Source organism: Tenrec ecaudatus, chromosome 5 (assembly GCF_050624435.1).
Source record: "Tenrec ecaudatus isolate mTenEca1 chromosome 5, mTenEca1.hap1, whole genome shotgun sequence".
Taxonomy (NCBI): Eukaryota; Metazoa; Chordata; class Mammalia; order Afrosoricida; family Tenrecidae; genus Tenrec; species Tenrec ecaudatus.
The window spans coordinates 26761879-26780667 of NC_134534.1; the positions used below are offsets into that span (position 1 = coordinate 26761879).

The following is an 18789-nucleotide window of genomic DNA, read 5'->3' on the forward strand; positions in this document are numbered from 1 at the left end:
TAATTTGTGTGTGTGTGTGTGTGTGTGTGTGTGTGTGTGTGTAAGTTTGGTGTGTGTGTGTGTGTGAGTAAGTTTGAAAATGTTCATCAAAATAGAATTGCTATACAAGATTTCAAAGAATATACCTCGAAGTTTGGGTTAGACTTCCCCCTACCCCCACCCCTGCCTCCGTCTCCCAGGCATGCTTGTTATTAGGTATATTTGGAATCCCCGTAGTAATAGCTTCCTTGTACAAGCATACATATAAAGATAGATGATGATATGATTTGATTGAAAAGGTAAAATAAATCTAACAGTTTGCCATTAATATACAATTAAACAATAAAGAAAACATTTCAATAATTACTCAACTGACTTTGGTTGTGCTCACTTCAATTATATGTTTCTTTGTTTATTTATTTTGAAATATATATAAAGTAAACTTAAATTGCTATATTTATGGTTACATACCTTGATGAGCTGTTATTATATACATCATATTATTTATTTAGTATTTTATATACAGGATTACAACCTGCAGTTTTGCATATTTATTTCTTCACATCTATTTTTCCAGTTCTCTATCAATCAATCAATTCATGATATATGTATACATTTATATGCTAGTACACTTAACTCTAGACATTCAGAATGCATATCGCCAGTTAGAATTCAGTGTTCATGTACAGCTATTTAATCCTTTTGCGTGTGCAAACTATGTGTACAGCCACAGGCAGGCATGACAAGTGCACTGTTGGATGAGTGTTGATAAATGTGTATACTTGTATTGCTACACAATCATAGAAACCTTTGTTGCACAAAAATATCAAAATGGCAAGCTTTTGTTCCACGATGAATGGCCATGTCCATATCCTTCAGAAGTGGTGTTTCTCTCTGACACTTCCATGAATGATTGTTCACTCTGCATTTTACATCAGGCCTCAAGAGTCCTCTTGACATCCTGGAGGGCTCACAGCCTGTTGGGATTTTTTGTTTGTCTGTTTGTTTTTGAGTGTTCTTCGAGGATGGGAAACAAAAGCCAGTCTGAAGGGACAAGACCAGGGCTCTCTATCGTGTGTCTGCGGTCAAGGTTCCCAGGGGAATTCTCAGGGGACAGCTATGGCTACTCCAGAGGAGTGAAGACAATTCCTCAGCACAGGTGTTCTATCCTTTTTCTGATCGTTTCCAGTTTTGTTTTGTTTTTTAAACAACATCATAAAACAAGCTGTGATTGATCTGGGGAGATCTTCCGAAGTAATCTATCTAGATGTCTCCTTTAGAGTCTCAAACAAAAGCCCAAAGCCATAACTTTCTGGGATGGACTCTGTTTCCTGAAATGAACTGACCCTGCAGATCCCTTTGGAAGTCACTGTTCTGATTGGATTTCTTTTTGTCTTTCTGTTTGAAACCACACTGAGAGAAAGGCAAGGGTCTGACCGAGACAATTTGGTTGAAGTAGTCAACACATTGCAGACATGTTCCAACATGATTTGTTTGGGGGAAAAAAACCATGAACGTATGAACTGGCACCCTCAGTACTGCTTTCCTACCCTTATATACCTGATAAAATCTGTATGCCGTCTGTCAGTTTGTAGTACTGTGGTGACTTACATGATGCTAGAATTACTATATAGACTAAACTTCATGTGAAAGAGACTGGAAATTGCTCTCGAACACAGAGTAACTAAAGCAAATGGGGGAAAACAATGAAGTAAAAGAAATGTATGGAAGACTTCAAGGGGCAGCAGAGAAAGACAGTGTTATAATGAAATGTGCAAAGATTTAGATTTCGAACACTCAACATTCTCACGCTCTAAGAACTGGAGGCAAAATGAAGGCCGACATTGTAATATTAATGGATGTTATGGGCAAAAAGTGAATGATACAGAAAGCTTCAAAATAAGATAAAAGGAATGCACACTGTACCCCCAAAAAGAATAGATTCATATTCAACTGTTTAAGGAGGTAACACGATCACATCTCACTGTAGGGAAGGAAGGAGTGCAACGTGCGCTGGAACCACTGGGTATAAACAAAACTGCAGGAATCGAGGGAATAGCCATTGAAATAGTTGACGAACTGATTCAGAATTGGAAATGCTGACACTTCAATGCCAGTAGTTTTGGGAGATGGTTACTCGGGCAACCTGTATGAAGAGATGTGCATCTGTGCCCATTACAAATGTGAAAATTGCCAAGCAATATCTTTGATAAAACACGCAGTTCAAACTTTTCTGAAGATTATGCTAGGATAGTTTCAGCAGTATATTGACAAGGAACTGCCAAAAATTTAAGCTGGATGTAAAATAGGAATTGGAATGAAGGATGCCGTTGCTGTAATTTGATGGGTCTTGACTGAAAACAGAGAATGCCAGGGAGATGTTTGTGTTTCATTGGCTATGCAAAGGCACTCAGTTATATGAATCATAACAAAATATAGATAACATTACAAAAGTTGGAATTCCCACTTAATTGTGCACCTGTGGAACTTGTCCATAGGCCAAGAGGTAGTCATTCAAGCACAAAAGGGGATACTGAATTTAAATTCACAAAGGCATGCATAAATCTATATACCAAGAAAAAACACTAGAAGTTCAGCTATTTGAATTAGAATGTGACATAGCGGTTGGGGAAACACATAGGGGAAATTCATTAGTGAGCTGCAGTATGACATAAATTTGCTTGTTTGAAGTAATGAGGACTTGAGGCACTAATGAATATCAAAGACTACAGCTTCCAATGTAGATTACAACTCAATGTAAAATAAAGAAAAATGTCTTTAAAAATGGACCAATAAATAATATGATAAACCGAGAAAAGACCAAAGTTGTCAAAGCTCTCATTTTACTTAAATTGGCAATTAACATTCATGGAATCAGAAGTCAAGGAAAAACAAGGTGTCACATTGGGGAAACCTGCTGCAGACAATATCTTTTAAATATTAAATAGCAAAGATGTCACTAAGGTGTGCCTGGTCCAGCCACGGTAGGTATTTTCACTAGCATCAAGTGCATGTGAAAAGAGTGACTCAAGAAGATGCAAGGAGAATTGACGCCTTGGCATTATGGTATTGGTGAGAATTGTAATTCACCCATTTCAAATTTTCAAATTTCACCAAATTCAAATTTACTTAGAAGTACTGACCGTGCTGCTTGGAAACCATGATGGTGAGATTTTATCTAGTGCAGTTTGGCTATGCTATCAGTAGAGACCTGTCTTTCGAGAAGGATGTCTGGCTTGGTGAAGAGGAGGGCCAGTGGAAAATAGAATGAGTATCAATAAATAGATGGACACAGTGTCTGTAACGAATGTGACACTGCGTAGAGCCATGCAGTGTTTTGCTTTGTTGTGCATCATGTCGCTTTCCATCAGAGCCAACCTAATGGCCCCCAAAACAACAAGGAAGATCCATTGGTATGACTACACCTCAAAATTATTTGCCAACCACTGATTCCAACATTAAATAAATGGAAGAATTTCACCAACTTTTGCAATATAAAATTGATCATTCAGTTGAGATGCATTGACTCAGTAATGAAGAAGATCGCAGCTTCAGAATTAGAGGGAATCTCCTTACAAATTTGTGATATGCCAAAAGTACCAGTGTCTTACTGAAAGTGAAGCAGACCCGAAACACTTGCTGATAAAAATAAAAGATCGCAGCTTGTAGTTCGCATTATACCTCAAGATAGAGGAAAAAAAAACAAAAAAAATCACACATGCACAATTAAGCAACAACATGGTAAACAGAGAAAATACTGAAGTCGTCAAGGATTTTATTTTACTTCTCTCCACAATCAATGCCCATTAAGCAGTTGTCAAGAAATGAGAAAGCTTATCACAGTGGACAATATGCATATGATCTCTTTAAGATCTTGAAAAGGAACAATGCCACCTTGGAGAGATTAATGAGCCTGACCCAATCACAGTATATTCATTTGTGACTGCGGAGGATGAACAAGGAAGACTAAAGAAGGCCTGATGCCTCTGAGGAGTGTTATTGGCGAGCAATAGATTCAAGAAGAATGAACAGAACTTTGTGAGAAGAAGTAGTCAGAATGCTCCCAAGAAGAGACTTGGCCTCATTTACTTTGGAAATGTTATCAAGAGGAACCAGTGCCAGAGAAGGCGAGCGTGCTTGGTCAGGCAGAGCCCAGCAACCACAGAGGAAGTCTGCAATGACATGTATGGTCTCCATGGTTGAACCAGTGGCTCAAACAGAGTGATGACTGGGAGGGCAGCTCAGGACAGGCCAAGGTTGATTCTGTTCCTCTGAGTTGGAACTTATTCGTCGTCACCCAACAGAAATTATATACTGTGGTAATGCAGATCTCTATCAACAGAGAGTACTGACATGACTTCAAAAAATTAATTCATAATTGTTCACATTCCATCATTCCCTTTCCCTTACCCGGAGTCAATGATGATCTTTTAAATTTTTTCACCATAGATTAATTTTTCACTTTCAAGAATGACATAAGAATGAGACAGTAACAGATATGCCTTTGGTATGATTTGTCTTCTTCATGTTTATTTCTTTTCTAAATTTGTGTGGAATTCCACAGGATATGAATATGCCACAAGTTTGCTCTTTTGCTATTGACATGTGCCTGTGCTGTATCTTGTGCTTTGCTTCCATGAATAAAGCTGCTACGAATATTCATGTAAAAGTATTTTTGTGGACATATGCATTCATTTTTCTTGGGAAAATATCCAAGATCAGTGTATCTGTTGTGTGCATAGATGTACTCCATGAGACTTGATTTTATATTGCCTTAACTACTGATATTGAGCAAATTTTAATGGTTACTGATCATTTTTCCTTGTAAGTTGTCATGTCTTTTATATTTAATTGCCTTTAATTATGTATTAGAGAATTATCTATTTATTCTGTCCGCAAGACCTTCAAATAATACGTGTTTTATGGATAGTTCCTGCCACACTGCGACTTGTTTATTCACTTTTAATTTTGGTAAAGTTTCATGATTTTTTTTCTTGAATGTTTAATATTTTTGCTGTTTTCTGAGAAAACTATTTTTAAGAAGCCCAAAATCACAATGATTATTTTTCTCATTTTTTCCTGGAAGCTTTTTAATATTAGAGCTATGCTCACCCTTTCTATAGTCATTGGCTATACTGTGAAATAGTATGGTTTTAAAATATGGTTTTCTGACAATGTTTGTTGAAAATATTTTTTGGTAGGTCATGAAGTCTAGTTTCTAACTCTTGCAAAATTTTTCTTATTTTTCAAGGTAACTTGCGATACTGATTTACAATTAAATAAATACATAAGTTTAGCATTAGCTTATAGTTTCCTGTTAAAAGAGAAAGAAAGAAACACACACATACAAGCAACAGCGCACACACACGTATGGCATGATGGGGAAATTAATTGGGTAGTTTGAGCTCTGCAGATTAATTTAGAGAGAACTGGGATTTAATATTGTTTTCCAATTAATAAATATAGTATGTTTCTTATTTGGGAATTCTTTAATATGCCTTTCAAAAGTATGGTTTTGGAGATTAAACAGAGATGTGTGTGTGTGTGTGTTGCTAAATTTAACCCTGAGAACTTTTGATTTGTTTATACCACCAGTTGTCATCAAGTAAGTTTGATTTACAGTAACTTCATAGGTTTAACAATAGAACTATGTTTCAGAGGTTGCTTTTGGGTGGTTTGATTTTTTTTGCAAATGGTTTCATTTAACTTTTCTTTTGAGATACCCGTGGATGAATATTTACAGAAGTATCCAGAAAAATTGGCTGACTGCTAAGTTAAATTATTCATTTTTAATTACATTTGTCAATTGTTTGCCACTAGTAAGTAAAATATAAAATTACCATAAATATTACTGATTGTATTGGAACCTTGCTCAAATTACTTATTAATTTGATGATTTAATTAAATAAGATATTCTACATATGTCATCTGACAATATAACCGTTGTGCTTTCTCTTTCTCAACATACTAGTTTACCTTCACCTTACTCCCTCCCCCTCCTCCTCTCGCTCTCCTTTATACTTCTCCCCTCTCTTTCTGGACGTTTTGCACTTAAAGGGAATAGAATAATCTTAGGTAGAAACAGGAAGAGACTTTTTGTCCTGTTCTCCTGGTAAGGAGAAACATTCACTGTGTCACAAGTCAATAATGTGTCAGATAAAACATTTCTTTAAATATTTTATCTTATTATTTACCATGATATTCCTAATTTATTGTTTGATCTTACGAAAAGCATGTTTTAAATTTTGCCAAATATTTTTTCCTATTTATTGTAAAAATTATATATTTTTTTCTCCTTTACTCTGTTGGTATGGTGAATTGAAGTGATTGATTTTCCTTTCTAAACCAACCAAATATTTGTGAATAAACTCCAGGTGACTGTGATGTTCTATTACTTCAATATGGAGTTAAACAAATTTGCTAAAATTTCACCAAAAAATTTCAATATGCATATTCCAAAAGAGTTTTCATAAAATGGGTATTTTTCTTTCCTTAAAGGTTCGATTGAATTCATCAGTGAACCATCTGGGTCTGGGTTTTAATGTTTGTATGCTTTATTTCCAGCCTTATAGTTTGTTTGTCTTATTTTTGTGTGGGTGGGGGGGACATCATATTAAGAATGCAAATACTTTATAGATATCCCATTTCTTTCAAGTTAGTGCTGACGGATAGTGACTAGTTGACACAGTGGATAAAATTCTTGATTGCAAACTGAAGTGTCGGTGGTTTGAACCAACTGACTGTCGGGCAGAAGAAAGCTGTGGCAATCTGCTTCCATAACATGTAAACTCTCGGCAGCCTGTGGGGGAGGGCGTCTCTACCCTGTGCAGCTGCTATGAGCTAATAAACAGAGCTACTCATGTCTTCTAGTTCGTCTTGTGTTTGTTTTGGATTTACTTTTATAATAATCAATTATTTGTTCTTGTCAGCTTTATTGACAGTAACATTATATTTTTATTTCAATTTCTTAAAATTTTATAGTGCTGATCTTGCATTCCTAATAGCTTTACTCTCTCCCTTTTTCTAGGCTGATTACATTAGGCAGGAGTTTTTAATATTTTAAATATATATTCAAAGAAAAAAAACTGCTAAAATTCTCTGTCATTTTTCAATTGTCACAAAAATACTCTTAATCTTTGAATACATTTTATCTGATAATACTTCCTTTATAATTTATTAAATGATGATTGATTGAATGGCACATATTTTTCAATTATATATTTCAATCTATCTCTGCCTGCAAGGAAGCCCTGGTCATCTAGGGGGTCCATGTGGGCTGCTAGAACCCACCAACTGTTCATTAAGGTAAAAAGATTAGCTTTCTACTCCAGCAAAAAGTTACAGACCTGGAAACTCATACGGGCAGTTCTATCCTGTCCTACAGAGTGGCTATGAGTCAGAATGCTCCTTAGATCAGTGGTTCTCCAACTTCCTCATGCCGGGACCCTTTCATACAGTTCCTCATGTTGTGGTGACCCCCCCAACCATAAAATGATTTTCGTTGCTCCTTCATAACTGTCATTTTGCTACTGTGATGAATAGGGCAATCCCTGTGAGAGGGTCATTCGACCACCAAAAGGGTTGCGGCCCCCACAGGTTGAGAACCACGAGACTAGAGAGTGAGTTAATTCTGAGTGTCTGAAAATACGCTCTGGCAGCTCAGTGGTTGACATGTTCCTCTATTAGCCCAGAGGTTGGAGGCACCAGCCCCTCTGTTGGAGAAAGGTGAGCAGTCAGCTTCCAGAAATATTTGTAACCTTCTAGGGCTTCTGCGAGTGGACTAAATGTGGTTTTGAATTTGGTTCATGCACCTCTTTTAGAAAGGATACTAGACACTCTGATAAATTTAAAATCCAGTTTGAAAATCACTGCATTTAATTGTTGTGTTCAGTCCATGTGTGTTTAATTGTCCAAGTGATTTGTACATGTTGTCAGAAGACACTAGTCCCTGGGGAAGGACGTCGTGCTTGGTAAAGTGGAAGGGCAGTGAAGAGGGAGGTCCTCAACGAGGCGTTTTTTAACAGTGGCTGCATCCATGGGCTCGGGCACAGTACCAACGCTGAAGAGAGCACCGAGTCACGCAGTGTTTCATTCTGTTGTGCACCAGTGTGCTGTGGGCAGGAGCCGATTCAATGGCACCTAACGAAGACAACCACAGCAGCAACATTTTACTATATAGTTCATATTTATCATATGTTTTCTTCTCCCCTTCTTTCTATCATTTTTAGAATTCAATAACTTTCAAATTTTCATTTTAAGTTGTCCATTCTCGCTGCCATCCTTCCATTCCTAAATCATAGTGGCCCCATGGAAAAGGACAGAACAGCCCGGGGGGCTTTGTGAGACTGTAACTCTTGACCATCAGTGAGAGTCTTGTCTTGGCTGCAAATGCTGTCCTTGTAGTGAGTAGTCCAACCTGTAATCGCTAAGCTCAAATGCCTCTTTACATATTTAAAAACCCTGTAAGGTACCAGTCATACGCTTACTTTTCATGATATACTTAGATACAAACTCAATGTTGTACCACTTTACAGACAATGTAAGACCTATGTTCTTTGGTGTATGCCAGGAAGACTGAAGATTTATATCTTAATTTTTTTCTGTACCATGTGGCAATGATTGGCAGATGTTCTCACTTTGGAGTTATAAAAATGGAATCTCACCCTAGACTGTCCCTGGTGCTCACTGGTTGACCCTTCTAAGGTCTACCTGTTGTCATTTACTTTTGTGTGCCTTTAGGTAATGATTCTATTTTATCAAAGGAAGGATTCATCCAAAGAAACTACACTTCCAGGGCTAGAAGGGGAAACTCCTGTGCATTTAGTTTTGGGATGCTTATAGCACATTGCTGTGTAATTTATTTAGATGCTGAATAACCTACCTTTCTCTTGTATGCCAGTGGTTTCGCTCTTTATTGGGTTACACGGGTACTGTTGTTAATAATTCATATTAATATTTTGGAGAACCTATAAAAATAATTAGATAATGAGAAAATTTACCCTGTGAAAAATCTGTAGCAATGAAGAGAGGTATGCATGTCATTTGTCCTCATTTAAAGCATTTATCTTAAGCTTGAGTGCTTTACACCATACTGTTTCAATGATATATTGTGTTCTCCTAGAAAAAGTTAAAACAAGAGATGATGCATGTTTAAACAAACAAAACACATCACAAGATTTAAAATGCTAATTTGCTGCCTATTTCAGCGGGTCACTGTGGAATTCCAGAACTCATTGTTAACGGTCAAGTCATTGGAGAAAATTATGGATACAGAGATACAGTTGTCTATCAATGTAATCCTGGTTTTCGGTTGATTGGCTCGTCAGTTCGAATCTGTCAACAGGATCATAATTGGTCTGGTCAGCTTCCATCCTGTGTGCGTAAGTAAGCAAAGCAAAAGAAATGACAAACCTGGTTTTTCATGCAATTACATACAGACATACGCAAAAATATGCATGGACAAATTTTTAAATTAAATTGCCACAATTTAGCCTTTTGTGGCCATACACTAGTCTCTACAGTGTGTTCAGGAGCATATCACGCCATCAGTTGATAACTAGAGACTGAAAAGGGGGAGCAGATAGCCTCATCTTTCTCCCAAGGAATAGCTAGTGGATTTGACCCACCAACTGTGTGGTTAGTAGCCCGATGCCTAATCTATAGTTCTAACGAACAGATCTTTAAGATCCAGTGGGAGAAACTATGAATTTTGGAGACTTTAGAAAAAATACACTTGAGACATTTAGTTTGAGTTCTAGAAAATAATTTATTTTGTGATTGCTTTTATCCATATTTATAACTTCCATTATTGTCAACTGTGTATTCAACCGATAGAATTTTATTAGAATTCTGGCTGCATGGAAAATATTTTGTGTTAAGATTGAATAGACTAATATAGCATACAGGTAACTGTACAAATTTCTGTTCTCCCTCACACACATGCGCACATACATGCACACCACTCACTCACTCAGACTGTCTGATGATGTAAGGACAGCAATGTGCGTCTTGCCTCTGCCCTAGATTTTTTCCATGTCCTCTATATCCAAGCAACACCAGATAATATCACGGTTTTTCTTGTTAAATGATTGAGACTGTAAATGAGAATGGGCCCTCAGGGTGAAGCTGGTTTCTTTATTGATAATTTTAAGCAAGATTACGATGCAGTTAAATTTCCAAATGAGTAGGTTGACATTAACAATAAAACTGAAAAATAATTGCTCTTGGGTCATTTTAAAAAGTACTAAAAGTGACTATGATCTTTCACTGTGACCAATTATGAAGCCCTATTACTGGAGTTGCTCTGATTAATAGAGTAAGATAATATAATAAAAGCATACATAGAAATAGAGGGTTTGGGGAACACAAGCACTACATGAAATCTAGAGTAGAACTGTAGCATTCAGATAATATAAATAGTTCATCTAATTAATGTCATTATGTTTTTAAATTGTGCTAAATTATCAAATACTAATAGTGAGGAAAATAAACCAATATGATTGTTTTTGAGACTGTTACCGTGGGTTTTCTCAACATGTTAATAAGAGTATATAATGTACAGTATATTGTTTGATAAAATATATTTCATTTCATATAGTTCACATAATGTGATTACATTAATTTATTTTGAAAACATGCTTTTGCTTAAGTATGCATAACTAAATAAAATTGATTACATAAAGGTTTAACTAAAATTTAAAAATTTTAATGTAACAAATTTCTATATAAAATCTGCTTTCAAGTTTTTCCATTCAACTTTCAAAACTAAATCTTGAACCTTATTCTTTATTATCTGCCATGAATTAGTGATGTTGACTTTTTGTTGACTTTTATTGACTCTTCCCTAAAAACTATTGAAAATTTAACTAATAAAATTCAAACATTTATATATCACTTGCAGATACAATAATTGTTTATGATTCTCTATTTACAATATGCTTTGACTATAAGCAAATATATTGAAAATGCACTTTATGCTTTTGCATTAATAAAAGTTCTTTAAATATATTTCTACTTAAAAATTAGTGATTGTTCTATTTTATAGTGATTATGTGATTGCTATGTAATATAATAATGCTCATGAAATGACTGATTAGCAAATATTCTTTTGTTTTGGACATTGCACACACCCCGCATCACTATTAGCTGTCAGCTGTGGTCACCCCGGCAGTCCAATTTACGGAAGAACAAGTGGAAATGGATTCAACTTTAATGATGTGGTAACTTTCTCTTGCAATATTGGATATCTTATGCAAGGACCAACAAAGGCGCAGTGCCAGGCCAATAGGCAATGGAGCCATCCTCCACCTGTGTGCAAAGGTAAAAGTGAAGCTCTCATACCGCATGAGACCTAGTAGCAGGATGCCTGTATGAACATCGATGATGGCATTTAAACAGGTTGGCGAGAGCCGTGGAAAGTGCACAGCCAATAAAAGAAGCACTTAATAGTTATATGATCTCAGAAATGAAGCATTCTTTTTTCCTCAACTCCTTAATTTTTTAGAGGTCAAAATGGAAGACTAAATTTTTAATATTTATTAACCATGATTGCATATAAAATAACTGACATTTGTGTTGTCATATACTTTATAATTAGTGGAGCTCTCATTTGTCATTTATTATCTTTACATATATATTTCTAAAACTACAATTACTGTGGTATCTGAACTGAAACTTATTTAATTGTCTCCATAGGAATGGATTCAAATGAGCTCATGTTTCCCTAATTTTAGATGTTTGATATATTCATATATCTGTTATAATGCAAATTATCATTTTTCTTCACTCTTCTTATTGCTCAATTATCATCTAAAAATGATTATTCTCTTCAGTTTTTTACTCAGTATAGTATTGTGGACTAATGGTTTAGGAGTTATTAATTTTAAAGAATTTTTTTTTACTTTGTTCTATACTTTCAAGTGCACAGATTTTAGTGCTTTGTGTGGAAAGCCCCAATACTTGGAAATTTTCTCTGTTCAAATTTGTTTTTACAGTAATTTTCTAATTATCTAAAATAAATTTAAGCAAGTTCATGTACATTACTTTAAACATAATTAAAAATTCTAATTTGTTTAGTGGTCAACTGTTCTGATCCTGGAATTCCAGCCAATTCCAAAAGAGAAAGTAAAATCGAACATGGGAATTTCACGTATGGCACTGTAGTGTTCTATGACTGCAATCCGGGCTACTTTTTATTTGGATCTTCAGTTTTGATTTGTCAACCAAATGGACACTGGGACAAACCATTGCCAGAATGTATCAGTAAGTAGATAATGTGAATTTTCCTTGAGAAAACTTTATAACTTTATGCACATTTATGGACCTTCCAATCTATTTAGCTATATATAAAAAGAATAAATATGGATTTTATGGTTTTAAAACTTCTCTTCCCTCTATTTGGTCAATTCAATGCCCAAAAGCCATTTTTCTCAATATTAATACAATGCATAATTCCTTCTCTTTCTTAAAATTTGAATTTGATAGAATATGTGATCAAATATTATATAGTCTATGGTATTTCCATCTCATGAAAGGAATCTGCATTTAAAATATTTCTTTTGTACAAATATTTCAAATTTTATTACAGTCAAATTAAATCAATGTACACAAACTTTAAAAACTTCAGTATATTTGAAATTTAGACAAAGGTGTCACTTAAAACGTAATTTAAATATTGGCTTTGTGCAAACAGATACACATGTTGTTCATACACATCAACATTAAAATTAGGAAATATTTAAGGAGTCAACATTTTGTTATCTATTGTATGAGTAGTTGTAGAAGATAATGAGCAGCTAAATTATATAATTAACACATAGTGAGAAAAATATGTTAATTGAAATAAGTCAAAAATCTGTCAAGACTCAGAAAAGTTAGCCTAGATTCTAGAAATTCTGTCCATTGGTATGACAAGATAAGATAGGGGCTATGTCTCAAAGAATTGATGAATCTTGAACATAATGCACTAAAAAAAAAAAAACTCACTCCCATTGAGTTGATTCAGACTCACAGCCAGCCTATAGAACAAGGTAGACTGCCCCCTATGCGATTCTCAGACTAGCTTTTAAAAACAGATTTCATTGCTTATAATTCACATGCCATACAATTCAGTAGTTCAGTTACATTGAGGAAAATGGTACAGTCATCACTGCAATCCGTTTTAGAACCGTTTATTTGTTCTTGCATTCACCTTTCGCATCTCCCCATTTTCCCAGGGATCCTGGGGCAGAAAGAGAGTAGAGGTAAAGGACTGCACAGAGTAAAAGAGTATATCAAGAAATCATTTAGAATGCAAAATATCTTTAGTTTATACTAGAATTTCTCATTTATCAAGTTATATGAACATGCACTCTTTAGACTTTTTTTCGTTCATAATATGAGCATTCGTGACAATATTCATGTAGAAAAGAAGTGTTAATTTAGGCTGGGTCTTTAAATCTCTAGATACTTTGTAAATAATTTGATCAATTATTGACTCCTTGAAACTCATTTGACTGTCTTTTGTAGACTCAGTGGTCTAATTGAATAATTCCGTTACTGGGACCTTATGTAGCTGCAACATTATATTTGGAGAGTATACTTTTTTGTAGGAAATGTGAACATGTGGTGTTTTAGGATTTCTTGGCTTTCATATACATTTTGGCTCTTCATTATTTCCTTTAGCACTCCCCAGTGGTAGGTTGAGTTTATTGCCTCTTGTGTTTTGTTTAATACTCTGTCTGGAGTTACGTTGTATTCAGTCATTTTCACCAATTTCAGTTGAGTGTACACATTGAATTCCCAAGCTACTGCTAGCTTAGACAGATTATTCTATGATTTGTGATGTCAGGCACTGCCTATTCAGTGTAATTATTCATTAATGAACGATTGGAATTATTCTAGACCACAAACTCTATTGGAAGACACTATCACATCTTGATTAGCTCTCACCACCAATAAAACCTTTCCTACTTTTCTAAACTCTTTAGGAAACCAACATGGCATCCTAAAGGAACCCTGTTGTCATTTTTTTTTGAGCAAGGATTCTAATTAGAAGGCCAGTAGTACCAACGCAGCAGCTGCCTCCTGAGAGAAAGATGAGGCTGCCTTGTTTGGTAAAGACTTACAGTCTCAGAAATCCTGTTGCAATCCCACTCCGTCTTGACAGGGTCGCCATGAGTCAGAATTGACTCAATGCAATGGGTTTGCATTTTTATGGCAACATGTATCCTTATTAAACTAGTTCTCATCGCTCCTCGTCCTAGTTTCATACATCTTTGTTAAGAAATAGGCACATATATGTAATCACAGACATTTACTGTTCACAAACATGCAGATGTGTTTGATTCAGTCCTTTACTTAGTTTATAACATGTCTGTCAGACATATCCTTAGGGTGTATGGATTACCAGAATACTTCATATAACTGAAAACTTGGTTAATTTTAAAAAGCCAAGTATACTATATATATTTGAACTTTGGAAGTGTTACATATTTGAGCAACAAACTTACTTCTGTTTTATTTTATAAATGTGTTGGTACAGGTTGTTCGATAGGAGATATAAAAATATTTTATATTCAATAATTATGTATTGTAGTGATTGACTGTGGACACCCTGGTGTTCCTCCTAACGCAGTCCTGTCTGGCGAGAAGTATGCCGTCGGGTCTACTGTTCACTACTCCTGCACAGGAAAGCGCTCCCTTCTAGGCCAGTCATCAAGAACTTGCCAATTAAATGGCCATTGGAGTGGATCACAACCTCATTGCTCAGGTACTCCGTGGAAAATTAGATAGTGTGTGTGTAAATTAGAGTAGCATTACGAGGATTTTTACCTGAGCGAGTAAAGAGACAAAGTCATACATTTATCTTATTAAAATTTCCTGGTACAACTAACACCATGCTTATATATTTGCTGGAATACATTTAAGGAATTTTAGAAATAAGATCATATAAATTAGAGGAAAATTAAGACCAATTGTATGGATGATAAATTACAGGTATATGCTTTTAATTCTGTTATATGTTTTAAATAATTAGGTGGTTTTAGGATGCTGTTCTCTGTAAATTACTTTACTCATTAAAATATTTAAACCAGTCATGCTTATGTAGTTATTCAATTTTAGCAACTATAAAGCATGTATTTCTCTAGGAGGCGATCTTATAGAAGTGGTTCTATCAGAACTCTGTTAGAACTCTATTAGAGTTTAGTTCTATTTGACTTTGAAATAATGATGAATAAAGAAGTCCAAAAAATGACATATTGGAATTATGGAGTGGGCTAAGAATATTGGATGCACTATGGACTTCCAGAGCAATTAACAAATCTATCTCTGAATAAGTGAAACCATAACACTTCCTAGAAGTGAGGGTAATACGCATTGTTATCATGGTCAGCTCCCATCCAGTCAGTCCCCAACCTTATGCAAAACAGAAAGAAACACTGCACAGTCCCCCACCATCCTCCCGACTGTCCCTATACGTGAGCCCGTGGTGGCAGGCTCTCTCTCAGTCCATCTGCTGCAGGGCCTCCCCCTCTGCCCATGTACTTGACCACACATGGTGTCCTTCTCCAGGGACTGGCCTCTCCTGAAAACCTGTCCAAAATATAGCAGATGAAGTCTCACCATCCTTGCCTCTCAGGAATATTCTCGCTGTATGTCTTTGGAGTTCTTTTGGCCATCTGTGGGACTTTGACTGTTCATGCCTATGACCTTAATTCACACACATTGATTCTTCTTCCTTACTCCTGTCCAACTTTGAAAAGGCTTTTGATGATGAATATACACAAGTGGACTTTTCCATCTTTGTAGTCTGTTCTTAATCTTGAAGCGACACTGAAACCTGTTCACTTAGGGTGACCTGCGGGTAATTGAAATACTGGTGACATGCTTCCTCAGCGGCACTCCTGTCACCATAGTACAAGCCGACAGATGCGTGGTGGCGAGCCCCCCATCTGTTAGTATATAAAACTGTTATCAATCTGAAATCTTGTTTTCCTTTTTGTTTTATTGATGAAGGAGAAAGCAATGTTGAGTGTTTTTTCTCAAAGCTTTATCAGAAAAAGATATTAGATATTCAAAACATTAACTTTAGTACCCTTTAATGGCTCTTATATTTTTTAGTTAATTTTCATATTTATACAGTATAATCAATAGGATAAAGGCAATTATTGAGTGGCCCCATTATCTATTAATTTCACATTGGTGAATATAAACTGAAGCCGAACTCACTGCTGTTGAATATATTCTGACTCACAGCAACCCTATGGGACAGGGTAGAACTGCCCATTGAGTATCAAAGGTTGTAAATTTATTATCATTAATAATATGCTAATAAGCTTGTTGATTTGTGATTAATAGGTAACTTGGAACTCCTGATTCCCTACCACTTGATAAAGTTATCTTTAAATAAATGAGTAGTAAGACATTAATATGAAAATTTTATAATAATTTTATAAAATTTATCTGAGCTATTAGAGCCACAGCACCTTTGGTCAAGAATCTCTGTCGGGAAGAGTTACAGGGAGAAATTTGAGGTGATAGAACATAGCCCTGATACTTTCTAACACATTATAATCCTAGTGAGCAACATGAAAATTACATAGTCAGGAAATTCAGAGAGCAAAAATATAAATATTCATATCTAATGGCTACTTTAGTAAGGTTTAGTGTTATAGGTCCAGCATCACTTATACAGTTAGTTTAATTTACACATTGGTTTAATCATTAAGCAAGCTCTAGAATGTCGTCAACCTATTTAATTGCAGTAACATTTACTAATAAAAAATAACACTTTTGACAACTATTAACTAATTACTTTTAATGAATGAATTTTAACTGTACTGAATTTCAGGTGATGCTACTGGGACGTGTGGTGATCCAGGTACGCCTGGCCATGGCTCTAGACAGGAAAGCGATTTCAGAACCAAAAGTGCCGTGCGTTTCGCTTGTGATCCTGGTTATACTCTTCACGGTTCAGAGGAACGAAGATGCTTAGCCAATGGCAGCTGGACTGGAAAACAGCCCGAATGTAAAGGTAAGATGAGAGGAGAGGCTCCTACCAAAAAGGATAGAACTTGAGACCTTATCACAGTGATGTTTGTTATAAAAGGTGTTCCTTTTGTAAGATGGTGCTGTGCAAATACTAACCTAGCAATGGTATTTATGTAGCATACTTGATACTATACTGCTTTTATGAAATAGGAGAATCATTCCCAATAGAATCTTCTTATCATTTCTGATTGATATACAGCGTAGAAACTCCTTTACTCTGTTCAAAATTAACATGTATATTCTCGGAAAGATAAAAAATTAATGCTTTCTATTTTGAATGGATTTTAGAAGCCTTAATATAGAGCAGGGGCTCAGTTAACATTACAAGGGGGAAGGGAGCTAAAAAATATAGTTGTTGAGACAAATATGTCAAATTCAAATATTTTGCTGGGTCAAATATAGAAAATAATGTTCACTTTACTCCTTGATCTCCCTTTTCAAAGACAAAAATCTCTGTACCGATGTTCTCTAGTCCATGGGTAATAGCTAAGTCAGTTCTTGATTCAACTGACCTAGAAAAAGATTTTGTAGCTAAAGTACAATTTGCACTGCCCCTATTTTGGTAACATGCGCATTAAAGGTAAAAGAGAATCATGAATGGTAGCAAACATAATAAGATTCATATTATCTCAGTTTTGTAGTTTATAATTGACTAGAAAATATGTGCTAGTAGATGAGTGGACAGAAGAAATTACAAAAATTCAAGATATGAAATACATAGGGAAGTTTAACATAGCTACTGATTAGAAAAATAGTGTTAACACCACAAGACATCCATTTCCTCTGATTAAAAAATGGTAATATAGTACTCTAGGTTGTACCCAACCAAAGTGGAGCTTTAAATTATTTCTAGAAATCATTTTATTGTTATAACATTTGGGGAGAGCAGCTTGGCAAACTTGTACCAACTACATAGATTATGGCCATTTCTTTGCTCTTTTCCTTGAAACATAAAAATATTCAACAGATCATTATCATGAAGTTCTTTTATTTCTATTTATGTGTAACTAGTAAGAATTGGAAATAACATGATAATCCCAAGTAAATCCTTATAAAAATTTTGTATATTTACATGAAGTAATATTTTATAGTCAGTGAAGTGTTAGAATCAGTTTCATGAAGCAATATGAAAAAATATATAAATCAAGTAACATTCAATAAAGAATAAGATTCTGAATGATGCACTCTGTTAATATCATGAGAATGATATCTATTCAAGAGGAATTAGGAAAGGAAGTATATAAAAATCATGATAAAGTTGAACGTCGAGAGTAATTTTCACTTTTTTCTGATTTTTTATCTAATTTTAAAAAGTTTTTTGGCACATAACTCACTTATCATACAATTAATTCTAAACATACTGTACAGTTTAGAATAAAATATAAAAATATCCAATAATTAGATAGAATTCTGGTAGAAAAAGATTAAAATATCAAACATGTGTTCAGTAATCTGAAGTTTTGGCCAACAATCAATTTTTTTTAATGATGGTATCTGGTGTTGGACAGAATGTGTGAAAGCATTAAAATGTATAAAGCACAAATACTCACACAGCATCACTGGCAATAAAAGGCAGAATGAGATCATTAACCAGCAAGGTTTATAGTTGGTACTTTCTCTAATTATTCTTGATATTCTTAAAGAAGCCTAGAACTACATAGAATACAAAACACGGCTTCTTATAACAAGGAGTATTGCTGGTTTAATACACTTCCTTTACCTTTCACGGTGACGAGCCAGACAGAATGTAGAACAGGTCATCCATCGTAAGGAAGAATT

At 35.1% G+C, this 18789-nt stretch overlaps 1 protein-coding gene across 3 annotated transcripts in view; it reads left to right on the top strand.

Moving 5' to 3' along the window:
* The window catches only part of CSMD3 (CUB and Sushi multiple domains 3), a 1306760-nt gene that overhangs the window by 1232835 nt on the left and 55136 nt on the right, over window positions 1–18789 (top strand). For all 3 annotated transcript variants that reach the window (XM_075550585.1, XM_075550586.1, XM_075550587.1), the window contains 5 exons: window positions 9186–9359; window positions 11125–11298; window positions 12055–12240; window positions 14555–14728; window positions 16811–16993. In XM_075550585.1, the coding sequence (XP_075406700.1) occupies window positions 9186–9359; window positions 11125–11298; window positions 12055–12240; window positions 14555–14728; window positions 16811–16993 (891 nt within the window). The remainder of the gene's footprint in view (window positions 1–9185; window positions 9360–11124; window positions 11299–12054; window positions 12241–14554; window positions 14729–16810; window positions 16994–18789) is intronic.